The sequence below is a fragment of the Ochotona curzoniae genome, unplaced genomic scaffold, assembly GCF_017591425.1.
Source record: "Ochotona curzoniae isolate NIBS_2020 unplaced genomic scaffold, NIBS_Ocur_1.0 contig_605, whole genome shotgun sequence".
NCBI classification, from domain to species: Eukaryota; Metazoa; Chordata; class Mammalia; order Lagomorpha; family Ochotonidae; genus Ochotona; species Ochotona curzoniae.
The window spans coordinates 2,181,743-2,207,071 of NW_024466491.1; the positions used below are offsets into that span (position 1 = coordinate 2,181,743).

A 25,329-nucleotide genomic window follows, 5' to 3' on the forward strand; every position below is an offset into this window, starting at 1 on the left:
CCGAGGCCGCCGCCGTCAGCTGACCGGCCGCCATCTTGTCCGCCATTTGCAGCGGGAGCGGGGCTCCTGCTTGGCGGGGTTGCCGCCGTCCCTGCCCCCCTGGACCCCGCGGCGTCCGTCGGCGCCCTGGCCTGGGGCCGGGGCCCGTGCCATCGCGGCGCTCCGCGGGCGGTCCCCGCTCGGACGCACACATCGCCGGCTGGCCGCTGCGGGCCTCCCGGGGACCGCCGCGATGGCCCTCAGGATGGTCAAGGGCAGTATCGACCGTATGTTTGACAAGAACCTGCAGGACCTGGTGCGCGGTATCCGCAACCACAAGGAGGATGAGGTGAGAGCCCCCTGGGGGTGGGCTGTCCCCGTTAGTGACGCCTGGTCCCAGGCCTGCTAGGTGTGTCCACTCGGTCCCCACCCTCGGCTCTGGCCGGAGCAGGGGCTGCTGCTGCTGCATTGCTGGACCCCCTCTGTCCTCCCCGATCCCCGTGCCCTGCGAGCAAGTGGGGGGTCCGCCTGGGGAAAAGCCGGGGCGGACGCAGCGTGTTCTAGAACTCAGGACCCCCAACCCCCGTGCCCTGCAAGTAAGCAGGGGTCCGCTTGGGAAAAGCCAGGGTGAGCGCAGTGTGTTCTAGAAACGAGGACTCCCCTGTCCCCGGTGAAGAAGTGGGGGTCCTCTTTGGGAAGAGACGGGGCGAACGTAGCGTGTTCTAGAAGTGGGGTTGTCATCACCGGGTGCGGTGTGGGGGGCCGCCTGGTCTTCTCCGTTCCTGGCCGTGACCTACATACATCTTGGAGGAATGGGGACAGTTGAGAGTGGTCGTGGGGAAGCAGGGCTGTAGGCGGTACATCTGCCATCCAGGGACTGCACTTGGGCAGGAGTGGACCCCTGGCCAGCAGGTGCCTGCTGCCCACCTGAACAGGGCTGCGCCTGTGCTCAAGCAAGGGGCTCCTCTATGTGTGCCGCCTTCCTCCCAGGTTGGGGGGGGTCCATGACGTGGGGTGCAGGTGGACTTGACAGTACCCACCTGTGTCTTCGGGGTGACCCCTTGGCCCCTGCCCCAGGCCGGGTTGAGGCTAGCTCCAGGCTCAGTGTCTGGGAGCGCCTGCTGCGACCTGGGTCCTGCAGGGTGTGGGAGGAGCCCGCCTGGCTGACCACCACCGCCCCGCCACCTCAGGCACCCCACTTCCTCATTTCTGAAGCCTTCCTGGTCCTTCCAGCTCAGGATTTCAGCCAGCTTGTGCAAAAGGGAGTTTATTCTGCAGCATAGGTGTTGGAAACCCACGTGACCGATTTTGTGAAGATACCTCCGTGTGTGTGTGTGTGTGTGTGTGTGTGTGTATAGACCTGTGAACATCTGTGTGTGTGACCCGTGCACATCTGTGTGTGTGTGCTGCTGCCATCTAGCCTGCTGGATGTTTCAGCTGTGCCCGGCATCTCTTGCTGCTGAAACGTGTGGGCACAGCAGTAGTGTGTTTCTTTGGACAATCTATGTATTTGGAAGGGAGGGCTCTTCTGTCTGCTGGGTCACCTCCGACGGCTGAGTGGGCCGCACTGTGCCAAGGGGTCTGTCCGGTCTCTTCTGGAGGCCAGTAGCAGGGAGCTCTTTGGGAGCAGAGCAGCCAAGAGGGGCCCTTCTGTCTGTGGGTGCTGTGGTCACAGGTACTGGCTTTACTCACTGTGCCACAGGGTGGCCTGCATCCTGGGTTCTCAGGGAGCCTTGCTGGTTAATGTGCCCTTCTGTGATTGAGTGCTTGCTGCCCCTGCGTCTTCCCGCTGTTCACTCAGGTGACCTGGCAGTGGCTGTGGGGGTGGGTCTGTGCCGGAGCCCCCCACGTGGTGCCAGGATCCCCAGTCTCCGGGCCGTTGCCCCATCCGGACCTCAGACCACAGAGATTGCCCAAGGAGGAGGGGTGCAGGTGTCACAGGTGGCCCCATGGGTCAGGGTCCCAAGTCTGGGCCAGCCCGGGCAGCACCTGTGCACAGGACCGCCTCCCTCAGCCCGGGGCTTTCCAGCCGCCGCCTCCAGTGCACTGAGCTCTCGGGAAGCCTCGGCCTCCAGCCTTGTCCCTGAGTATTGAGGGTGCTCGGCTGATCTGCTCCCCCTGGCTCCTCCCTGGGCGGTGAGGGTGTTTGTTCGGCTGGTCAGCTCACCGGCAGCTCCCGAGCTGTGCAGTGCCAGGCTGGCACGAGCAGATGTTATCTCTGTTGACCAGGGCCCTGTGCAGCAGGGCTATGGTGGAGGACGCGTGAAGGGTCTTGCGTGCTGGGGTGGGCATTCTCCAGGGTCCGGGCGTGTGAACACAGAGGAAGGCTGCGAGCCTGGGGTGTGGGCCGTGGGAGCCTCCCGAGGGCTTAGCTCTGCTCACGCTGAGGCAGGTGGAGCGACCCTGGGACCAAGGCAGTGTGCTTTGGGATCCTGCCCGACCTTCTGCCTGCCCCTCATCTTCTGCACTCACACTTCCACCTGCACCTGTGCTGCGCTGTGAACCGCCCGTGGCCATCGCTGTCTGCGGGAACCTTCTGTGGTCCTAAAGTTCCCCATGCCACGGGGCACTCACCTCCGTGGCCCCTCTGTGGGAACCGCCCCCCCCATCGACTCTCTATGTGCTGCTGCTGGCTTCTTGTCCCTGCACTGTGTGAAAAAGTCCACTGGGCAGACTGGGTCCACAGATGGTCAGGGTGGGCACGGGCTGGCGCCACCTGCCCCGAGGCTCATGCCGTGGGGACAGCCTTCCAGCTCAGCCGTTGGCTCCCAGGATGACAGCGGAGACTGCCACTGTCGTGTGCTGGGCCTCCCCACTGCCCTTGCCCTCACCTGGCCCAGTCCTTGGTGGCCTCTGTCGTGGTGCTCCCCTCTTCATTTGCCCAGCTCCACCTTGAGAGCCTTCTGGGGTCTCTGGTCAGGTGCAGTGGTCCCCCTGCCCCACGACTGGGGTCCTCGCATTCCCTCCGCCCTCCCCAGTGCTGGTTCCTCAGCCTGTGCCGGGCGAATGGGAGCTCCCTTGACGGCCGCTGCCTCGGTCCTGGCTTCCTGTCTGGGCTTGATGGCCTGTCTCGGCAGCTGGGTGAGGAGCCTGCTGAGGGCCGGGCACCGTCGGCAGGTATGGTGGGAGCTGGGGCCTGGCCAGGAACGGTCTGGTGAATGTGGCCCTGAACTGCTGGTGGCAGAGCGTTCCTGGGCAGATTGGAGTGCCCTGGACGCAGTGGCTTTGGCTGTCCTGTATCCTGCCCCCAGGGACTGCGGAGGCCTGCAGGCTGGGCCTTTGACGGTGCTGGCCTGGGGTGCCACCGCCGGGCCTAGGTGTGACCTGGCTGGTCGGGGCTGGAGCCTCTGAGCCAGAGCCTGCCACAAGGTTCTTTGTGTGGAATGCACCTGGCGTGTCAGCCCACACCCCCACTCTGCTGAGCCTCAGCCTGTTGTGCTGAGGCTTTTGGGCAAAGTTTTCCAGGGTCGCCTTAGCACCAGACCCCCACCAGCTGCTCCGGGGGGCCAAGGCCAGCGTCTCCACTACCTTCACACCTCCTCTCAGCTTCCTGGAACGACCAGGGGCTGAGCATGTGTCTCTGGAGTGCCAGTTCAGGTCCTGGCTGTTCCTCTTGGGGTCCAGTTCCCTACAGATGCCCATGGGAAAGCAGAGGAAGGGGGACCGAGTGGGTGGATGGTCTTTCTCTCTCTCTTCCTCTCTGTAAATCTGCCTTCCCAGCAAAAATAATTACATCTTGGGCCCGGCGTGATGGCGCAGTGGTTAAGGTTCTCACCTTGCACGCCCGGGATCCCATATGGGCGCAAGTTCTAATCCCGGCAGCCACGCTTCCCATCCAGCTCCCTGCCTGTGGCCTGGAAAAGCAGTGGAGGACGGCCCAAAGCTTTGGGACCCTGCACCCGCGTGGGAGACCCGGAAGAGGCTCCTGGCTTCTGATCGGCATAGCATCGGCCGTTGCGCTCACTTAGGGAGTGAATCATCGGACGGAAGATCTTCCTCTCTGTTTCTCCTCTCTGTATATCCACTTTTCCAATAAAAATAAAATAAATGTTAAAAAAAAAAGAAGAATAATTATGTCTTAAAGAAAGGAAAAAAAAAGTAGAGAAAAGGAGAGACAGCAGAAAGATCTTCCATCCACTGACTCACTCCCCAAGTGACTGTAACAGCCGGAGCTGAGCCAGTCTGAAGCCAGGAGCCAGGAGCTTCTTCCGGGTCTCCCATGCGGGTGCAGGGTCCCAAGGCCTTGGGCCGTCCTCCACTGCTTCCCCAGGTGTATCAGCAGGCATCTGGATGGGAGGTGGAGTAGCCGGGACTCAAACCAGCGCCCCTGTGGGATCTGAACATCCTAGGCTAACCGAGTGGAGCCCTTGGTGCGGCTGCCCCTTCCCACTCTGCCTGCCCACCCACTGTGTGAGCCTCCCCAGCGCCTGTGTTTAGCTTTTGTTTTTCCCTTTTAAATCATTAACAACCCTGATCTCTTGAGGGTCAGGCAAGGGTCAGCTGCTTGCAGGGATGGGACTGCGCTGCTCGGCGAGCTAGGTAACTTGAAGCCTGGAGTCGTGGTCACCCAGGACCCACCGGGCAACTCTGCCCAGAGAAGCCCCAAGTGGCCCCAGGCTCGTTTCCACGAGTCTCTACTGGTGGTGGCTCTGGACTAGCCAGGGCGCGTCCTAGGGCACAGCGAGGGCAGGTGGCAGTTCTCTAGAGCCCTGGGCCCCGCTGTCATGGGCAGCAGGACAAGGCTGCCCATGGGAGCCTTATTAACCCAGGGAGGTTTTTGTTTGCTAAAAAGCAAACTCATATTTATTGGAAAGGCAGGTATACAGAGAGAAAGATCTTCCCTGCCCTGGTTCACTCGCTAAGTGGCTGCAACAGCTGGAGCTGAGCTGATCCAAAGCCAGGACCCAGGACCTTCCTCCAGGTCTCCCATGCAGGTACAGGGTCCCAAGGCTTTGGGCCGTCCTCCACTGCTTTCCCAGGCCACAAGCAGGGAGCTGGATGGGAAGTGGAGTTGCTGGACACAAACCAGCGCCCATATGGCATCCTGTTCATGCAAGGCGAGGACTTTCAGCCACTAGGCTCTCGTGCTCCTCAGGAAACTTGAGACCCACTTCCTGCTGTCCATGGGGCTCCTTGAGGCCTCGCAGCCAGGCAGATGGAGTTGCCTTGAGGCCAAGCTGGGGCCTGTGGTACAAGGACTGTGCTCCAGGCTCAGCGCAAGCAGAGCCCCCCAGCCCACTGCTGTGGGCACTTCCCACCTCACCTCTAGCCTGGAACTGTGCTTGGCCCTGCTCGGGTCAGAACCCTGGCAGCAGGCCAGGTGCAGGGAGCAGCGAGCTCTGCCCTCGGGCCCCACAAGGGCCACCCTGGCGCGGTGCTGTCCGGAGGGAGGCCCCGTGTCACTGCGGCCCTGTCCCGCCTACCCTGCGAGCACCGGTCTGCCTCCTGCCTCTGGTTTGGTCTTGGTCATGTCTGTCGTTGAGTCCCACTGTGGCGTTCTGGGCCACTTTTCTTTTTTTCGTTCACATTTAAGCTTTAGTTGTCGTTTTATTTGAAAACCAGAGGTAACAAATCTTCCCATCCACTCGTTCATTCCCTGCATGCCCGGTAGCCAGGAGCTGGGAGCTCCATCGGGGTCTCCCACGCGACTGGCAGGGAGTGCACGGGTAGGGCCTGTTGCTGTGTGCCGCACTGCTGAGTTCTCTGTGCCCCTGGCACTGCTCCTCTTGGCTCCTGTGACAGGAAAGTGTCGGGGCAGGGGGCGCCCCCGCTAGTCCTTCCTGATGGTCAGGGACGTTGGTCTCCGTCTCTCCATCCAGGCCAAGTACATCTCTCAGTGCATCGACGAGATCAAGCAGGAACTCAAACAGGACAGCATCGCCGTGAAGGCCAACGCCGTGTGCAAGCTGACCTACGTGAGACCCGGGGACCCCGGGGGGCCCGGGCGGTGCACACAGGCCACCCCCTCCCCTGTTGCGCTCTCTGTGAGGGCTGCTCCGGCAGGGCTTCCTAGCCAGCCCAGGTGGTGTTCTGTCCCAGTGTGCTGTGGCTCCCGCAACAGGTGTCAGAAGGGGAAGCCACAGGGCACAGGGGAGCACCAAGCTGGAGCCCGGGTGCGGTGGCGGGCTCCGTGGGGACCTGGGCCTCACCCTGCTTGTCCCATCAACAGTTACAGATGCTGGGATACGACATCAGTTGGGCTGCCTTCAACATAATCGAAGTGATGAGTGCCTCCAAGTTCACGTTCAAGGTGAGTGCTGGGGCCTGGAGGGTGACCCCTGCCCGCCCTCCCCACCACCACGTAGGCTAGGCCCAGGCCTGGGGCACCGGCTGAGCTGTGCCGGGCGCTCTGCAGACCAGCAGGCTGGGGCTAGACGGCCTCCCCACCCCATCCTCTGCCCCGCTGCTCTCACTTGAGGAGTTCTGGTCCAGTGAGGGTGGGGTGTGGTGGGCCCTTGGGTGACCAGTGATTCTCTGGCTGGAATGAGAGCCCAGCTTGTCGTAGTTCTTCACAGAGCCCGTCTGGCAGGGGCCAAGGACATGGTTGGCCGTGTGACAAGGGTCGGTGTGTGTCCCCCGCGGTCTGCCCAGGGGGCTGTGGACATGATGGGCCTTGTGGCGAGGGTCCCCGAGCAGCATCTGCACGGCCAGGGCCGCTGCGTGTGTCCACTGGGCTCTTGTCGGGTCAGAGTGCAAGCTTCTCTGGGCTTGTTGTCGGTGTTCCCTGGGAAGGGGGCGCCTGGCTTGCTTGTGGGTCCTTGCCACGGTCAGGTTCGGCTGTTTTTGGGTGGCCCCAGTCATTGGGCCTTCTGGTCTTGTCCATATGGCCCAGCCCGGGTGGCTCTCTCTGTATGCTCAGCAGTTGGGGGTGCGTGTCACCCAGAGGCTGAGGGGGGTTGTGAGCGTCCATGTGGGACAGAGGCAGGAAGCCCAGCCGCTGGTGACCGAGTGCATGTCTGGACAAGTCGCAGAAGCTCCTTTCTGGGCTCCGCAGGCTGTGGGCCCAGATGGCTTCCCAGGGCTGTGATGTGTGGGGCCCTCCTTGGGCCTTCCATGGGAGCCTGCGTGGAGCCCTGACACGCCCCCTGCTTTTGCAGCGCATTGGCTACCTCGCTGCTTCCCAGTGCTTCCACGAGGGCACTGACGTCATCATGCTGACGACGAACCAGATCCGGAAGGTAGGCGGGCCTCCCCATCGGGGGCCCCCACCACACCCCATGGCCGCCATGTGTCCCATGAACCTCATGCAGGGAAGGTAGGCGGCTCTCCTTGCGGGGTCCACACCACACCCCATGACCACCGTGCGTCCCATGAGCCACGTGCAGTGGTGGGTGCAGGAGTCCTCCAGGGGACATGTTAGCAAGGAGCTGGAGTGGGGACTAGGCTCCGGGGCTGCCACTGGGTGCAGGTGCAGGGCCGGCTCCCTGCTCCCTTCTTGGCCTGTCCTGGCCGAGGGTGTCGTGTCTGCTGGCACACCTGAATCAGTGCTCATCCTGCCCATGGGGTGCACAGGTGTGAGTGCTCCCGGCCTTCCCAGAGCCAGGCTGTGGTGGGGAGGAGTGTCCCCTCTTCCTGGGGCCTGAGGCAGGAGCGGGAGGCTGGGCTCCTCGGGCAGGTGCTGCCCGGGGCCGCTGAGCCAGCTCTCCCTCCCCAGGACCTGAGCAGCCCCAGCCAGCACGACACTGGAGTCGCCCTGACCGGTCTCTCCTGTTTCGTCACCCCAGATCTTGCCAGAGACCTGGCAAATGACATCATGACCCTGGTGAGTTGGCGAGCATGCCCGCTGCCCCCGCGCCTGGCTCCACAGCCGTTGCCAAGGTCAGCTCACAGGAAGCGCAGCCCTGCATCCTGGGCCAAGCTCGTTGGCGCCTGGCCTGGATGAGGTGGGCGCTTAGTGACGTTACCGTGTGTGGTCTGCACTTGGGCCTCGCCCCTTCATGCTTCTGAGCTCACCTTTGTGCGGTGGCCTGGTTGTCAGGCGGCCAGTGGTTTCTTCCTCCACCCACCCAGTCCGTGCCTCCCCCAGTCCCTGTCGGCCCGAGACCGGCTGCCTCGGAGTCATGCACGTCTCCCCAGGCTGCAGCTTCTGGGCAGTGCGGGCTGCTCTTTGGTCCCGCTTAGAAAGGGGTTGATGGGAACAGTGTGGACGGTGGACGGTCTCTTTGAGTAGCCAGTCCCTGGCCAGGGAAGCACTGCCGCGCTCAGCGGTGTCGGGGCCACAGGGTGGTGTCCCGGGCAGGACACTGTAAAAGGGCAGAGCCACATGGTCACACACAGCTTGTCTGGGCTCCTGTGCAGGAGACATTGGCTGTGGCCTTTAGGGCCAGAGACCTGGACCCGGTGGCCGCGGGCTGGGCAGGCTTGCTGGGGCAGAGGGTGGCCCCAGCTGGGGGTGCCCCGGCTGTGGGTGCTGAGGAGGGCGTCTTGCCACCTTTTTCCTGCTCTGACCTTGAGAGCCCCAGGCCTGTTCCCACCAGGACCAGCTAACTCTCCACTGTCCAGCACACGCTGTCGGGTGCTGGCCTGGTCCCAGCTGTACAGCATGCTGTCCTGTGGTCCCTGGGCTGGGGGAGTGCGGGGGAGCCCTGCGCCTACTGCCACCTGTGCCCGCAGATGTCGCATACGAAGCCGTACATCAGGAAGAAGGCCGTGCTTATCATGTACAAGGTGTTCCTGAAACACCCCGAGTCGCTGCGCCCCGCCTTCCCCCGGCTGAAGGAGAAGCTGGAGGACCCTGACCCTGGTGGGTGGCTTGCGGGTGGCCCAGTCCGTTCTAGGAAACTCCTGGAGGAGTAGGGGGCCCCAGACCCTGGAAATTTCCCCAGATCCCGTCCTGTGGGAGCTGGGATGCTCCTAGGTCGTCTAAGCCACGGCACAGCTCACCGTGACCTGCAGCTGTCGGCAAGAATGGGAGGGGGCACGGATGAGCCCATGACGTCCCAGGGACCTCTGTCCGCCTCGCTGCCAGCATGGCGGTCTCTTGCAGTCTTGGGGCTGTTGAGGGGTCGTGGTGTGGGTGGAGGAAGGGATCTGGGGGAGCACAGCCCTGGTGGTCAGTTGAGACCTAGACTGGAAGTGACAGTGTCCTTGAGTGGCTTGGAGTTGGGGGCCCTGGGAGCCTGCTGAGGGAGCTGTAGGCCAGGGCTGACCCCAGGGTTCCCCCCAGGAGGACCAGTCACTGCAGCCGCTGCGGGTGGGAGCAGGCAGGATCTGGCTGGCCCCAAGGGAGGAGGCTCCCGTGGGCAGCGAGGACGCTGAGGGCTGGCCCCTTGTCCCACCTGCAGGGGTACAGTCGGCGGCCGTCAACGTCATCTGCGAGCTGGCCCGACGCAACCCCAAGAACTACCTGTCCCTGGCCCCACTCTTCTTCAAGCTCATGACGTCATCCACCAACAACTGGGTGCTCATCAAGATCATCAAGCTGGCAAGTACAGGCGTCCTGGGTGGGTGGGCCAGGGTTGGGGTGCCGGGCCGGGGTCAGGGGGCCTGTTCGGAGTCGGGTGCCGGGCTGGGGTCAGGGGTGCTGGGCTGGGGTCGGGGGTGCCGGGCTGGGGTCAGGGTGCTGGACCAGGATCTGGGGCTTCTGGGCCAGGGTCGAGGGGCACTATCCAGCATGCGAGCACCTGTCAACCCTTCCTCTCCTTGCAGTTCGGTGCTCTGACCCCGCTGGAGCCGAGGCTGGGCAAGAAGCTGATTGAGCCCCTTACCAACCTCATCCATAGGTGAGTGCCCTGTCACCCGCGCACCTGCCTCCCGCTGCTCCTCAGCCAGGCCCGCTGCACACCATCCCTCAGCTGGGCCTGCTGGGCTCTGAGCCTGCTCACAGCTGTCAAGCTGGTCATAGGCGGAGGGACAGGCCTGTGGCAGGGCGTCTGTCCCAGGTGTGGAGTTTGGGGCACAGTAGGGGGATGCGGTCATGTTGAGGGGTGGGCTCTCATGACCTTGAGATCCAGGATATCTGGATTCCCCCAGGAAGGTGGTTCCAGCAGCCACCATGGACAGGCTGGGTGTGGAAGGTGGCCCTGTGGGCCTGCTGGCCATGCCTCCCATGGGGTGCTGGTCTGGACTATGGGTGGGTACGTGTCCAGCGGAGCTAGGTGCTGGGTGACAGGATGAGCTGTGGGCGCGTGTCTAGTGGAGCATTCCCACATGTTGGACGTGACTGCCTTAGTGTTTCCTTTTGTGTCCCCTTAGCACATCCGCCATGTCCCTGCTCTATGAGTGTGTGAACACTGTCATTGCAGGTGAGAGCGGCTGGGCCGGGGAGGAGGGACTGTCCCTGCTGGAGCTGAGGACACCCACAGTGGTCCTCTGTTGTCGCTAGTTCCCAAGTCACTGGCCTTGGGCTGCCTCTGGGTGGCACCTGCGTGCGCTGAGCGCACTGAGGCTGGACGGGGAGTTGAGGTGCGTCCTGTGTCCACGGCAGCTTGGGGCCCAGCCCTGGCACGTGTGAAGACTGCCCTGCACAGAGAGCTTGAAACCTTGCTTGCGTGTGTGGAGGCTGGGAGCACGGCTCCACGGCATCTGGCCTGGTGCAGTGTGCGGTGCCAAGGCTGCTTGGGGGTGCGACATCAGGATTGCAGTGACCCGTGCTGTCTGTGCATGGCATCTCTGACGCCGGGGTTAGTCCCAGGCCAGCCTGAGGATGGGTGGGGAGGTGGCAAGGGCTTCAGGAGACCAGGCAGGAGCCTGGGGCCTCTCCCCAGGGGCCAGCAGGACTGTCCTGCTCCAGCAGCATCCCGGACTTGAGGAGGGCCTCAACATAGCCTGGCAGGGAGGGTGTGAACCAAGTTGTTAGCACCCTGTTTGGGCCCTGGAACCTCTGTTGTGAGGAGGGTGGGTGCCCCCCTCGGTCAGGTCCCAACTTTCATGGCCAACCACCTTGTAAGGATACGACATCTGAGCTGCAGGGCCAGCTCTGTTCCACACAGATGCCTGCTGAGCTGTCCCCAGCCTCGTGTGTCCGTGGTGTGTCCCTCTGGCTGGGCAAGAGGCAGGCGCCTCGGGACACAGGTGGGCATGGCCCCCCGAGGGACTGACCGGCTCTTGTATTGCAGTGCTCATCTCCCTGTCCTCGGGCATGCCCAACCATAGCGCCAGCATCCAGGTACCCTGGGCCGGGCGGGGCCTGCGGGGAGGGTTGAGCGGGGTCTCTGCTCGCGCTAGGACAGGTCCTCCGGGCCTGGGACCCTCAGTGCCCTGGTTGGCCTCGGGGAGGCTGCCTGCTCGTTTTGTCTTAGCCGCACAGCTGCTGTGTCAAGTAACCCTTTAAATCCAAGTGCCGCTGCGGGGACCTGCTGTGTGTTCTCCCGTGTGCCCCCCGTCCTCACCGTCACGTGCCCCTGTCCTTGCCACCGTGTGCCCCCATCCTCACCCCGCGGTGTGCAGCACGTGGGCTTCATGTGCCCACAGTCCTCAGTCCGCAGCTTGTGGGCTCCGTGTGTCCACTGATCAGGTCTGCGGGTCCTTGATGTGAGGCTCCCAGCCCCCTCCCGCACCTGCTTCTCTGCCCAGGCCTCATTGTGTCGCTGGCCGTGGAGTGAGCAGGGTGTCTCTCTTGGCAGCTCTGTGTCCAGAAATTGAGGATATTAATAGAAGACTCGGATCAGAACTGTGAGTCCCTCCTAACCCTCCGGCCAGCCCCCTCTTGCCCTGAGTCCCTCATGTGGGGGACAGTGGGGCATGGAGGATGCACATGGCATCAGGGCTTGGGGCCTCCGGTGCTCCCTGGCCGGGAGCTCACAGCACTAAGCTTTCCCTGGGCTGTGCCCACTGGGGGCCACGGTGGCCCTACATGCAGCTGCCAAGATGCAGGGGAGCAGCCAGGGTTTGGGGGAGGAAGCTGGGTCGTGTTGCTTTTCTGCTATCTTCAGGAAGGCTCTGCCTGAGCGTGGAGCTTGTGGCCATCTGCAGACAGTCGCCGGGTACCTCATGCTTGTCAGGCCAGGCATGACCTAGGATAGTGCCCAGTCTCGTCCCCCGCCACCAAGCCCACCGCCCCAGCGCCCTGGTCTGGATGTGCCGGGGTGACACCGCTCTCCGCCTGTCTGCAGTGAAGTACCTGGGGCTGCTGGCCATGTCCAAGATCCTGAAGACGCACCCCAAGTCGGTGCAGTCGCACAAGGACCTCATCCTGCAGTGCCTGGACGACAAGGACGAGTCCATCCGCCTGCGGGCCCTGGACCTGCTCTACGGCATGGTGTGCCCCGCCACCTTCTCCCTCCTCCCCGCTCTGCAGCGCGGTACACACCCACCGCCACCTTCCCTGGGTTTCTCATCTCCCTGTTTTAGGGCGTGGTGCACGCCCACCACCCAGAGAGGCTCGTTTATTCCTCTGGGGACGCAGAGAGAGGTCCTCCATCTGCTGGCCTTCTCTCCATGTGGCCATGACCCCATCCAAAGCCAGGAGCTTCTTCTGGGTCTCCCACATGGGTGCAGGGTCCCAAGGCTTTGGGCTGACTGCTTTCCCAGGCCGCAGGCAGGGAACCGGGTGGGAAGTGGGGCAACTAGGACATGAACCAGCGCCCATATGGGATTCCAGCACTGCAGGCGGTAGTTTACCTGCTACACCAGTGCCGGCCCCTGGATTTTAGTTCTTTAAGACACCCATGGGCGTCCAGGGCCCCTGGGCATGTCTTGACATTGGCAGCGAGGTGACACCCCGGCCCCATCCTCGTCATCCTGTCGTGAAGGGTCCCCTGTAGACTTGGGTGGAAGGGGGCCGAGCACCCTCTGACCTGCCTGGGGCCTCACAGAGCCCATTGCCTCCCCATGTCCACCACGTAGTCCCTCAGCAGCCTGCCCCGGCCCGCAGGTGTCCAAGAAGAGCCTGATGGAGATAGTGAAGAAGCTGATGGCGCATGTGGACAAGGCCGAGGGTACCACCTACCGTGACGAGCTGCTCACCAAGATCATTGACATCTGTAGCCAGTCCAACTACCAGCACATCACCAACTTCGAGTGGTACATCAGCATCCTGGTGGAGCTGACGCGGCTGGAGGGCACACGCCACGGCCACCTCATCGCCGCTCAGATGCTCGACGTGGCCATCCGCGTCAAGGCCATCCGCAAGTTCGCAGTGGCACAGATGTCTGTGCTGCTCGACAGCGCGCCCCTCGTGGCCAGCAGCACGCAGCGCAACGGCATCTGCGAGGTGCTCTATGCCGCCGCCTGGATCTGTGGCGAGTTCTCCGAGTGAGTGGGCCTGGCTGGGCCAGGCTGGGCGGGGACAGACATGCACAGGCCTCAATGCTTGTCGCATCCTTCCCGAATGGCCACAGTGGAGCCAGAGCCTGCGTTCCTCGGGTGACAGGGGCCCCAGCACTCCGGCTGTCGTCTGCTTTTGCTGGCACACAGCCTAGCACTGGGTGATGGGGTGGTTCCAGGTTGCAGGCTGCTGGCCCGGTGCTCTGGGTTCTCCAGGCGGGCCGTGTGCTGGCTTGGGCACGCCATGGGCAGCAGTCAGACTGGGTGTTGTGTCTGTGAGCCGCCCCGAGGGAAGCATAGCCCAGATGATTCTGCAAAGCAGCAAAGCTGATCGGGGAGGCCGGTAAACAGACTGGCCAGCGGAGAGGGACCCCGAGGTGAGGGGTGCATGGGTTTTATAGAAGGAGTGGGTTCTGCAGCCGTGGGAACCAGGGGCGTTGGGCAGCCACGGGAGGCAGCCATGAGACCATCGGTGAAACAAGTCTGACAGTATTAATTCATGAAACCCAGGGCTTCTCTGGGGCAGGTAACACCCTGTGACCTGGCCCCAGAGCAGGAGGCTGGCCAGGTCTCATTGTGTGCAGAGGCAGAAAGAGCAAGTCAGCAAACCTAGCAGGCCTGAGCCAGAGTGGCTCCATGTTGTGACCGTTCGTGGTCCCCACAGCGGCAGGCCACCCCGTGGAGCCATGTGGGCTCTTCTGTCCCATGTGACTCTGGCTTTCCCAGCATTCCCCTCCCTCTGGCCCTTGCTTGTCTGCGGCCAGGCTATGGTTTCCCTTGTCCTTCTCCACTGGGCTGCTCCAGTGGTTATGTGTGCCTTGGGAACCGCAGCCAGGGGCCTGCGCCTCACCTGGCCCTCGTCCCCCAGGCACCTGCAGGAGCCGCAGCGCACCCTGGAGGCCATGCTCCGGCCCAAGGTCACCACGCTGCCCGGACACATCCAGGCCGTGTACGTGCAGAACGTGCTCAAGCTGTACGCCAGCATCTTGCAGCAGGAGGAGCAGGCCGGCCAGCCCGAGGCCGCGCAGCAGGCCACCCAGCTGCTGCTGGAGCGTCTGCCGCAGTTCGTGCAGAGCGCCGACCTGGAAGTGCAGGAGCGGGTGAGGCCTGGGCCTGGCCAAGGCTCCGTCCCACGTCCCTGCACCAGGGGCTGGTCTGCTGGCTCCCTGGTTCCCTTGGCCACACACAGTTCCTGAGGCCCCTTTGTTGCAGCTCAGCCAGGGCAGGGTCCAAGTGGGGGCCATCCGAGGCAACCTCGGGCTGGTCACCCGTGACTGTCGGGCTCTGCACTGTGCCCCCTGAGCCGACCATAGGCCAGCCTGGAGCTGCCTGCTTGTCCCTTCTCAGTGCAGGGGCAGGTGGGGGAGGCCGTGACTGCACTGGGGCCCACGTGGGCTCAGGCAGCTGTGGCTCTTGGATGCACACCGCTGTGGGCCTTTTCCCATTGTCACCTCACCCTGTGGGCTTGTGTCTGTGCGCCTGCTTCTGCTGTGAGCCCAGCAGAGATGCCCCTGGGCTGTGCCTGGCCCGAGCCCCCCACCAGCTGGTGACTGGTGGGCATGTCTGACCCCTGCCCCCTCCCGCAGGCGTCCTGCATCCTCCAGCTGGTCAAACACGTGCAGAAGCTGCAGGCCAAGGCTGTGCCCGTGGCCGAGGAACTGAGCGCCCTCTTTGCTGGGGAGCTGAACCCAGTGGCCCCCAAGGCCCAGAAGAAGGTTCCAGTTCCTGAAGGGTGAGGGCCCGGGAATGGGGGACAGGGACAGCCCTGGGCTGGAAGGGGTGAGACCTCAGGATTTGCAGGCTTCACACATGCCCCGTCCTCCGGGAGCCCAGCAGTGGCCCTACGCTGCCTCCCTGGGTGGGCGCCTATGCTGGCGTGCCCTGGTCCTCCAGGGAGGGTAGCGGCGGCTCCCGCTCAGGGTGGACACCTTGGCTGGCGCGGGTGTGCGCTCGGGGTAGGGGCTCCTGTGACCCCTGTGTCGGTGCAGCCTAGATCTGGATGCCTGGATCAACGAGCCGCCCTCAGACAGCGACTCCGAGGACGAGCGACCCAAGGCCATGTTCCACGAGGAGGAGCAGAGGCATGCCAAGCCCCGGCAGGCCGAGGTGGACGAGGAGGAGCTGGCCAGGGTGAGTGAGCGCACGTGGTTCCGGGGCCCTACTGTCCTCCCCGACGTGCTGCCCTGGACTCCAGCGTGGTTCAAAGAGCAGGAGCTTATGGTGAGCCCGGTTGGGGGCAGGCCCCTCGGTGCCCTCAGTTGGGGCTTCACCCTGCAGCCTGTGCAGTGCCGGGGTCACGCGTGGACCCATGAACCACCCCCTTCCCGTCTGCCTTTGGCTTTCTGTGTTCATGGGTAGCCCCCTGCCTCATGTCCGCTGGAACGCCAGAGTGACTCCCTTCTCTGAGCCCCTTCTTCTGTTCTGAGCTCCAAGAGCTAGAGCCAAGCTTTCCGGGACTCCGGGCAGTTGAGCCCACTGTGTCCCAGCCCTGCCCCGAGGAGTGGCGGCCATCCCTGCCCTCGGGTGCTGCCTTCATGTGGACGGGCTCTGTAATCCTGCGAGTCAAGGCTGTCACAGGGGTCAGCAGGGGGTTGGCAGTGCCCGGGGTCGGCAGGGGGTTGGCAGTGCCCAGGGTCCCCTTGCCCTGCTCACACACTCTACATCTGCCCGCAGCGGCGGGAGGCCCGGAGGCAGGAGCAAGCCAGCAACCCGTTCTACATCAAGAGCTCTCCCTCCCCGCACAAGGTGGGCTCGGGCCTCGGGGACAGCCACTATCGAGGGGCCATCAACAGAGCATGAGGTGGGGTTGGGGGGCCCAGGGTCTGGAGCTTCCTGGATCTAGGCCCCGAGGCTGGCGACCACCGTGTGTCCAGCTGCCCACAGGGGTGCTTGCAGGGCTTTCGGGTTCTCAGTGGACCCTGGAAATGGCTCCCTGAGCCCATGCTAGTTCTGTGATCAACGGGAAGGGTTGTTCTTCCAGCTGTGCGACCCAGCTGCCCTGGCCGTGGAAGCCTGCAGGCACGGGGCTCCCCGTGGCCACAGCTCCTCCAGACAGCCGGGGGGGGCAGGGCCCAGGTCACGCACAGCAACCCCTGCCCTGACGGCCGGGCCTTGCTTCCGCAGCGGTACCAGGACGCCCCGGGCGTGGAGCACATCCCCGTCGTGCAGATTGACCTCTCGGTGCCCCTCAAAGTGCCAGGCAAGAGCAGCAGGGAGAAGGCAGCGGGCGGGCCTGGGCGCCAGGGCACAGGCTGAGCACCCCTGTCCCCTGCAGGGCTGCCCCTGTCAGAGCAGTACGTGAAGCTGGAGGAGGAGCGGCGGCACCGGCAGAAGCTGGAGAAGGACAAGAGGAAGAAGAGGAAGAAGGAGAAGCGGGGCCGGCGCCGCCACGGCTCGCTGCCCACCGAGAGTGACGAGGACATCGCGCCCGCCCAGCAGGTGGACATTGTCACCGAGGAGATGCCGGAGGTGAGCCCGGGGGCACCGAGCGAGAGGGAGGCCTCGCCTGCTATGGACGGTCCCTGTGCCCCACTGCTTAAGGGTGGCAGCCCCGTGGCTGTTCCTCACCATGGCCCTTCTGGACCGCCCCACAGCCCTGGGCTGGTTGATGAGGCAGTCGAGCAGTGTCACGTGGAGGCGGGGTGTGAGGGGGAGGCTCTGGCAGCCTGGGTGGGCTCCCTGGCCACTCATGGATTTATCTGTGTCCCTGCAGAATGCCCTGCCCAGCGACGAGGACGACAAAGACCCTAATGACCCCTACAGGGCCCTGGACATCGACCTGGACAAGTAAGGAGGGTCGGGGAGGGCAGGAGAGGGCGGCCCAGGACCCCACTGGATTTTGCCACTCTGGAGCAAAATCCACCTGGGGGGGCTCCTGACCCCCAGCCCAACACTGCCCCCGCCCACCCCCCCCCCAGGCCCTTGGCAGACAGCGAGAAGTTGCCAGTCCTAAAGCACAGGAACGCCCAGGCCCCCAAGCCCCCCGAGAAAGAAGACGTCCCCGTGGTGGAGAAGAAGAGCAAGAAACCCAAGAAGAAGGAGAAGACGCACAAGGAGAGGAGCAGGAAGAGGGAGGAGGGAAGGAAGGTAAGGGGGAGGGGAGGCAGGGGAGGGGGAGGGGAGGCAGGGGAGGGGGAGGGATAGGCAGGGGAGGCGCTAAGGCCAGGGCTGTGCAGCTGGAAGCCTTGTCATCCTGGTCCTGTCGCTCCTGTGGGGGACCTGGTATCCGGGTCACTTCGTGTTGGGTAGCAGGCTCCCCAGCAGCCTATCCCCTTGTCAGGCTCTGTGTAGGGCTGTGGGGCTGCAGGCGGTCCCTGTTGGCGCCCTGCCCTGACCGTCTGTGTCCTCAGGGTGACGACCTGGACTTCTGGCTGTCCACTACCCCGCCACCGGCCGCTGCGCCCTCCCCGGCCGCAGCCACGGTAAGAGTGGGCATGCTTTCTTGCCAGCTCCCAGGTGCACCCAGTAGGGTGTCAGCTACCTCCCAGGCCAGCAGGGGCTCCTGACAGGCTGGCTGGAGGGGGGTGTCTCCCTGGGCAGACACCCCCTTGAGCCCGATGGTGCCTGCAGGTGCAGCTTGGAGTGTCTGCCGTCACGGCCCCGAAGGACGACAGCGAGGTGACAAGGAGGGAGCAGGTGGCCGACGAGGACGACGAGGCCCTGGAGCCAAAGGTGAGGAGGGCTCGGGGCTGTGCAGTGAGGGGTCAAGTGGAGACAGACTCCCATGTACCCATTCCCTCCCCAGTTGCTCACAGCAGTGGGGGCCAGGCTGGGCTGAGGCCATTAGCTAGGGGACCTCCCAGGTTCTCCAGGCAGGTGGCTGGGACGGGCCCCGGGCACCAGTGAGGGCTGGCGTCTCTTCTGTTGTCATGCTGTTCCGGCGACAGCTTTGTCGGTGTCAGCTTTGTCACATTCCATCTCTGCTGCCCTGGGCCACTGTGTGTTGTAGCAAGGGTCTGTGTGGACTGTGCCCAGGCCAGCCTGGTGCTGCCGGCTGCACCCCTTGTCTGTCTGCCCCCTGCTGACCCGGCACACTGTCCCCTGCCCCCTGCTCACCTGTTCCCAGAAGTCCACACAGAAGAAGAAGAAACACAAGAAGGAGAAGGAAGAGCGAGGAAAGGACAAGAAGTCCAAGAAGCGGAGGCCGGAACGCGAGGAGGCGACCGAGCCCGTGCAGAACGGCGCGCCCCAGGAGGAGCCTCTGCCGGTGAGGGCCGCCCCACAAGGCCGCTGCTCGGGCGCTGTGCCCTCAACCCCTCCCACACTGCAACCCTCTCTCTCTCCCATCAGCCCATGTCCAGTTACTGTCCCCTGGCTGAGAACGCCTACGTCAAGATGGTGAGTGAGACGGGCAGCAGGCTCCTTGGGGAAGCGGCTCTTAGGCTGCCGGGGCTCAGCACAGGGCAGCTCCTGTGCGTGAGGGTCAGCCAGGGTTCCTGAGTGCATGGGACACAGGCTCCCCAGCCCCCGGGTGAGTCCCTGAGCCCCCGGCTTTACCCTGCGCAGACATACGATGTGCAAGGCAGCCTGCAGGAGGACAGCCAAGTGACCGTGTCCGTCATCCTGGAGAACCACAGCCGCAGCCTGCTCAAGAACATGGAGCTCAGCGTGCTGGACTCGCTCAACACCAAGATGGCGAGGCCGGAAGGCTCCTCTGTCCATGATGGCGTGCCCGTGCCTTTCCAGCTGCCCCCTGGTGAGCCGTGCCAGCTGTTGCCCCCAGTAGGGCCCTGGGTCACTGTCCCCTGGGTGAGCCCCCATGGGCAGCAGAGTTGGGAGCTCTGGGTGGCTTGGTACCTGTTGCATTTGGTGCCCCGTGACGGTGCTGGATACTTCCAGGCCAAGTTTGGGCCTCCCAGAGCCACCGTGTCCACCCCCATCAGCCCAGTGCTCGTGCTGGGCTGCCCTGGCCTCCGCCTGCCCATTGTCAGCTACCATCCCTCCCCGGCCAGGCGTCTCCAACGAGGCCCAGTTCGTGTTCAGCGTTCAGAGCATAGTCATGGCGCAGAAGCTGAAAGGCACCTTGTCCTTCATTGCCAAGGTAAGGTCAAGGTCCCGCCCCTGGTCGCAGGGCCCCCAGCCTCCCTCTTGTTCTTCATTGCCAAGGTATGGCCCCACCCCACCCCTGGGGGCTGTGCCACACTCGGCACCCCGGGCCCCTCAGCCTCTCTCTTATGCCCTGCTGCAGGACGAGGACGGGGCCACCCAGGAGAAACTGGACTTCAAACTACATTTCAGCTGCAGCTCGTACTTGCTGACCACGCCGTGCTGCAGGTGCGCCCAGCCGCGGGAGGGGCGGCTAAGGGGGGTACCCTAGCCCAGCTGGGAGGGAGGGATGGCCCGCCCCTCCACCTCCACACACAGCCATGCATGGAGGAGCAGGCCAACCTCATAGGGTCCCCGCACCTGCACCCTGGGGGGGCCAGAGTGCAGGATCTGTCCTCACCCAGCCCCCTCCTGCCTACAGTGATGCCTTCGCTAAGCTGCTGGAGTCGGGGGACCTGAGCGTGAGCTCCATCAAGGTGGACGGCATTAGCATGTCCTTCCAGAACCTTCTAGCCAGGATCTGCTTCCATCACCATTTCTCCGGTGAGGACAATGCATCTGTTCCATCTGCGGGGGTCTGCGCCCCTTGGCACCCCTTCCCCAGCATCTTCTTCCTGTCCCCTGTCCCCAGCAGCTCCTTCCTGTCCCCCACAGCCCCTTCCTGTCCTGTCTCCTGCAGCCTCTTCCTGTCCCTGTCCCCAGCAGCCCCTTCTTGTCCCCCGTCCCTCGCAGCCCCTCTCTGTTCCCCTGTCCCCAGCAGCCCCTTCCTGTCCCCCACCTCCCACAGACCCTTCTTGTACCCTGTCCCCAGCAGCCTCTTCCTGTCCCCAGCAACCCCTTCCTGTCTCGTGTCTCCCGCAGCCCCTTCCTGTCCTCTGCCCCACTGCCACTGAGGGCGGCCCATGGAAGGCACCCTGCACGGGAGGGCCCATGGGTTCCCTGCATGCGGGCGGACTCATGCGCCTGCTCTGTTGCAGTTGTGGAGCGAGTGGACTCCTGTGCCTCCATGTACAGCCGCTCCATCCAGGGCCACCATGTCTGCCTGCTTGTCAAGAAGGTAGGCACTCCCAGGCCCCACCTCGCTCGCAGCTGCTGCTGCCCCCTTCTCAGACACCCACCCTAGCCAGCTCCCCAGGACACCTTGGGAACACCCAGCACTGGAATATGGGGTGTGGTGTGCCACGGGGTGGCTGTGCCCGCCCTGTCACCTTGTGACTCTGTGAAGGGCTTGTGAGCGCACACTCAGGGTTGCGGCAGCAGGAAGCAGTGGGCGCAGCTTGGTGCTCCCATGTCATCTAGGGGAGGCTGTGCCTGATCAGCACCGTCTCCTCCTGGGGAGAGTGCCCGGGGGACACCCCGCTTGCCAGCTGCATCCCAAGGGCCTGTGTCTTTAGCGCCTTCCCCGGGTGCATCCATGTGGCTGGCTTGGGTGTGCCAGCCGTCTGTGGTGTCTGCTGCGCTCTGGGGGGCTTCATGAGGGGAGGGTTCACTCGCTCGCTCTCTGAAGATTCAAGTTTTTGAAAAGTAGTTAGAGCTCTTCCCATCTACCGCTTCACTCCCCACACAGCTGCACACGGGGGCCAAGCTGAAAGCCGAAGCTCCATCCTGGTCTCCTTCCTGCAGTTGGTAGCGGGCACGGCTGGCGGCAGCCTAGCCTACCCCACCATGGTGGCTGACAGTCTTGCCCTGCCCTCTGCAGGGGGAGAGCTCTGTGTCCGTAGACGGCAAGTGCAGTGACGCCACCATGCTGGGCAACCTGCTGGAGGAGGTGAAGGGAACGCTGGCCCAGTGCTGACCATGGGCTACCCACCCGTCCGCCTCACCTCCTGCGTGTTCCATGCCCGCACCCATCCACTGTGGAGACACCCCCGGTCCCATGTGGCAACGGTTTATGTGTCACCCCCTGACTGCTCTCTCCAGCAAGAAGCCCCCAGCCAATCCCCAGGCCAGTGAGCGGCACCCCCGGTTGCACTCCCTGCCCTCTCGGGGGCCGCCTCCTTGGAAAGGGCAGCCCTCTGAAGCAGCGGAACCCAGTGGGCAGAGTGGACATGGCCTCTCCCCAGGACGCACAGTGGGAGGGCAGTAGCAGCCAGGTGCCGGGCTGAGAGCTGTCAGAATGGCACAGGCTGGCTGGCCACGCGGTGGCGGCCCTTCTGTGACCTCTTGTTCAGGGGTGAGTCCTGGCATTTCTCGTCCTGTCTTTGTCACTTTGCGCACCATGCATTCTGTCCCCAGGACGCCTCAAGTCAGGACTTCGGGCAGCAAGCGAGCACCCCGGGGTTCCTCGCTGTCTGCTCAGGTGGCTAGGGCTGGCATTCTCTGCCTGCTGCCTCCTGGGCACGTGACTCAACCTCCCAAGATGATGGCGTGACCTTGTATCTTTCCCTCCTGATGAAGCTGTCACTTTAGCATGTCGAGTGATTTACCCCAGAGAAGGGCGTGTCCCCCAAATGTCTGTGTGCTGCCGGCACGCCGTGCAGGCCTCGGCACGCTGCTGTCGCGATCTGTGTCAAGATGGTCCAATAAAGTTGCAAACGGAGGTGAGCATGCGACGTGGGTGCCGTCCAGCCCTGTCCATGGGCCCTCACAGGGTCCCCTCCACCCAGGGACCAGTGCAGATCGCCCGTGCAAGCTGCTGACCCCAACCGTGTTGGCTTTCCCACCACAAAGCCCAAGGCCACACAGCCACATGGGGCTGTGGCACGAGGGCAAACGGACCCAGCATTGGTGCTGTGCTGCCTGGGCAGGGTGTGCCATGGCAGTTAAGATGCCCACAGCCCAGAGTGCAGCCTCGTGCTCATGCTGCACCCTCTTGTCCACCCTAGGGCCCTGGTCCCCATGGACAGTGAGCCAGTGGGTGGACAGTGCACCTTTCCAATTACATGCGGCCTTACTCTCCCGTGGACACACACGGGAGCCCTGGGGCACCCAGCAACTGTGGGCAGGGCCAGCAGGCATCACCTTGGCGTGTGCTCAGCGTGGCACGTGTGGCTCTGACATGTCTTGGTGTCTGATTGGAGCTCCCCACGCATGCCAGTGTGAAGCTGCACGGGTCTTAGTCACGCCCTTATTCCAGGGCCAGGAGCCTCCCCAGAAGCAGCACCGCCAGCAGGTGCATTGGCACTCAGAGCCACACGCCCCCACTCCCCCCACCCCACCTGCCCTCAGGCCACTGTCCTACATCCTAAGTGACAGCAGGAATGCCATGAAGCTCCCACACCTTCCTGGCTCCTCTTGGATGCCCAGCGGGCATCATTGATGTATTTGGGGATTCCTGGACCAGGCAGGGCTCCTCTGGAATCCCCATGTGGTTCCCCTAGCTGGACAAGAACCTCTCGAGTGGCAACTTGAGGATACTTTAATGTCCCCTGCTAGCTCTGTGCCCCTGCCCGGGAGCCCATGCGAAGTGCAGGCCCACATCCCTTCCCCTCCCACCGGCCCAGCCCAGCCTGGGCTGCAGGAATAGTGAGCACGGGGCAGCAGCGAGCCTGCCCTTGGGGGCCAGGTGCTGACGGTCCAGCCGAGCAGGCCCCGCCCCCCCAGCACAGCTGCGGGTGGACTGGCTGTCATCAATGCTGGGTTAGACACTCAGAGATGTCCTCCAGGGTCAGGTTGGCCAGGTTCTGCATCAGGCACGGCAACTGGAGGCTGCAGGGGTGTCGGGGCCCTCAGCAGCGCCTCGCGCACACCACCTGCCTCCCTGTGCCAGCCAAGGCCCCGCCCCCATCACTCACAAGGCTGGGATGTTTCTGTGTGACCCAGGCGAGGAGTTGATGGTTCAAGAGATGACCGCACAGGGTCAGGGAGAGTGTCAGGGGTGTTCCAGGTGCAAACCTGCCTTGCCTGCTGCAGGGTCGCCCAGGGATGGGCTCCACAGCCCACCAAGAGGCCCACCTGCCCTGCCATCACCCATCCCAGGGGACCCTCGCCCAGCATGCAGCCACCCAGAGGCCCGCCTGCCCTGCCTGCATCCCAACCCAGCATCCCCCACAACCCCCAGGGGTCTGTTACCTCATGCTTGTGTCCTCTCTGAAACATCACAGGGCCCAGGGTCAGAGCCTGGGCTCTGCCTGAGGCCCCTCCACTGGGCCTCTGCCCACAGCCCAGCCCAGGCTCATTCACCGCCCCCATTCACCAGGGTGAGGCCCCTACTGCCCACACCTACTCACCACCGGGGTGCTCACGCATGCACACGCACGCGCGTGCACGCTGAGTGTGAGGACAACTTACTTGTGCCACTTATTTCTAGAACAACAGCAGGTTTGGAGTTAGGGAGGGCTGGGTGGCCTGGTGGGCGTCCCCTCTCTGAAGCCAGGCCACTTCCCCCACACCCCCTGGACTCACATGTACAGCAGGAGGCCCTTCACGGCTGCCTGCCACTGTGCTGAGGACCTGTGCGGACAGAGAGCTGGCAGGCAACCCGCAGCCAGCCCGGTGCGGGTGGGGACCTCCGCACACCCCCACGCCCTGCCACCCCCACAGCCCCGAGCCCTACTCGCAGTTGTAGCCGAAGCAGACGACATGCGAGTCTGTGCAGTTGCCGCAGGAGATCGTGTCATACTGGAAGATGCCTGCAGGGTGCCGGGGAGGCCATGGACACCCCTGGGTAGGCGCGGGGCTGCCCAACTCCCCGCCGGCCACCGGTGCTGCCCAATCCACTCACCACAGTGTCGCTGGCAGTCTATGCGGCCTGGGGGTGGGGTGGGGGGAACAGACAGGAAATGATGTTCCTGCTGGGCCCTACCCATTTGGGGTTCAGGGTCGTGCAGCCTGGGAGCCCCAGAGTGGCCCCAGAGAGCTGCCTGGGCAGGATTTGGGTCCTCCCACTCGTGTCACCTGCGCCCCCCCATAGTCCCCGTCCCAGCTGCCCTCACGCACTCTGGATGATGACGTTTTGCAGCTGGCGCACCTGTTCCCGAAAGATGGTCCTCAGCTGGTTAGGGAAATAACCTGAAAAGGAAGCAAGAGGGGGAGGGCGGTCAGGCCCTCCACCACGGGCACTGCGGAGTGGGCACACCCCGCCTTGGGGCCCCCCAGGCCCTCACCTGGGGAATACATCTTCCCCTGGAACAGTTGATCCATTTTTTGGTACACGGTTCTAGCCACGTCATCCAGCTTCTCCCGCGCTAGGGAGCAAAAGGGAGAAGGAGGGCAGGTGAGCGGCCTGCCCAGGTTGGTCAATGCCCACAGCCCTCCCAGGTCCAAGGCTGCTCCATGCTCGCACCCTCCTTCCCAGGCTGCCCCATGCCCGCACCCTCCTTCCCAGGCTGCCCCATGCCCTCACCCCTTCCTCCCAGGCTGCCCCATGCCCGCACCCCATCCCAGGTCCCAGGCTGCCCCATGCCCTCACCCCTCCTAGGTCCCAGGCTGCTCCATGCCCGCACCCCATCCCAGGTCCCAGGCTGCTCCATGCCTGCACCCCTCCCAGGTCCCAGGCTGCTCCATGCCTGCACCCCTCCCAGGTCCCAGGCTGCTCCATGCCCGCACCCCTCCTTCCCAGGCTGCCCCATGCCCTCACCCCTTCCTCCCAGGCTGCCCCATGCCCGCACCCCATCCCAGGTCCCAGGCTGCTCCATGCCCAAACCCTCCTTCCCAGGCTGCAGCACCCACTGATTTCGGCGGGGATGGCCAGGTGCAGCTCCTTCATCGTGTCCTGGCTCCATTCCGTGAGCAGCCTCCCCGACACGGGGATGTCACCCACCCACCAAGACTTGAGGTTCACGTGGTTGCGGTAGAAGGAGAACTTGTCCGAGAAGTTGCCGTGGCAGTGCAGGCAGCCGCGGGCCAGCCCCGCCGTCAGGCCCAGCCACAGCAGCAAGGCCATGGCCCGCCCCCTCGCCCGCCGCCGTCCAACCAACGGCGCCATCGCCGGCCCGCCTCCGAGCAGGCCCCGCCCCCACCGGCGCGGCCCCGCCCCGCCTCAACGGACAACCGCCGCAGGCCCCGCCCACGGAGCCTGTCACTCCCAGCGACAGCCCCGCCCCCCGCAACGCGCGCCGCGCTCGGTCCCGCCCCCGCTCTCCAACGGCGACGGCGAAGCCGGTTCCGCCCACAGCCGCCCTGGTTGCTACGCAACGGAGCGCGAGGTGCCCGCCCCGC

General features: G+C 64.2%; 2 protein-coding genes across 5 annotated transcripts; one reads left to right on the forward strand and one right to left on the reverse strand.

The window, feature by feature from the left end:
- The first annotated feature begins 90 nt into the window (after window positions 1–90).
- On the forward strand, window positions 91–21,769 carry AP3D1 (adaptor related protein complex 3 subunit delta 1). 4 transcript variants are annotated; one of them, XM_040990539.1, is made up of 31 exons: window positions 91–328; window positions 5,799–5,894; window positions 6,149–6,229; window positions 7,077–7,157; window positions 7,634–7,741; window positions 8,593–8,722; window positions 9,264–9,403; window positions 9,628–9,701; window positions 10,174–10,223; window positions 11,037–11,086; window positions 11,544–11,592; window positions 12,033–12,178; window positions 12,794–13,173; window positions 14,054–14,285; window positions 14,772–14,917; window positions 15,174–15,315; window positions 15,859–15,930; window positions 16,309–16,384; window positions 16,460–16,653; window positions 16,898–16,971; window positions 17,103–17,271; window positions 17,535–17,612; window positions 17,755–17,865; window positions 18,251–18,391; window positions 18,475–18,522; window positions 18,691–18,880; window positions 19,137–19,225; window positions 19,373–19,458; window positions 19,652–19,773; window positions 20,208–20,287; window positions 20,930–21,769. In XM_040990539.1, exons 1-31 carry the CDS (start codon window positions 233–235, stop codon window positions 21,023–21,025), a joined length of 3,627 nt encoding a protein of 1,208 aa, XP_040846473.1. In that variant the 5' UTR covers window positions 91–232; the 3' UTR covers window positions 21,026–21,769. The 4 variants fall into 4 exon arrangements, with proteins under 4 accessions (XP_040846473.1, XP_040846472.1, XP_040846470.1 ...); XM_040990538.1 differs by having other exon boundaries at window positions 92–328; window positions 17,535–17,606; window positions 17,755–17,856; XM_040990536.1 differs by having other exon boundaries at window positions 147–328; window positions 17,535–17,616; window positions 17,768–17,856.
- Window positions 21,770–23,344: 1,575 nt separating this feature from the next.
- IZUMO4 (IZUMO family member 4) lies at window positions 23,345–25,057 on the reverse strand. Its single transcript, XM_040990544.1, has 7 exons — window positions 24,841–25,057; window positions 24,276–24,356; window positions 24,109–24,180; window positions 23,894–23,920; window positions 23,726–23,801; window positions 23,575–23,622; window positions 23,345–23,475 (listed from the first exon to the last, which is right to left on the reverse strand). Exons 1-7 carry the CDS (start codon window positions 25,052–25,054, stop codon window positions 23,457–23,459), a joined length of 537 nt encoding a protein of 178 aa, XP_040846478.1. The 5' UTR covers window positions 25,055–25,057; the 3' UTR covers window positions 23,345–23,456.
- Window positions 25,058–25,329: the final 272 nt, after the last annotated feature.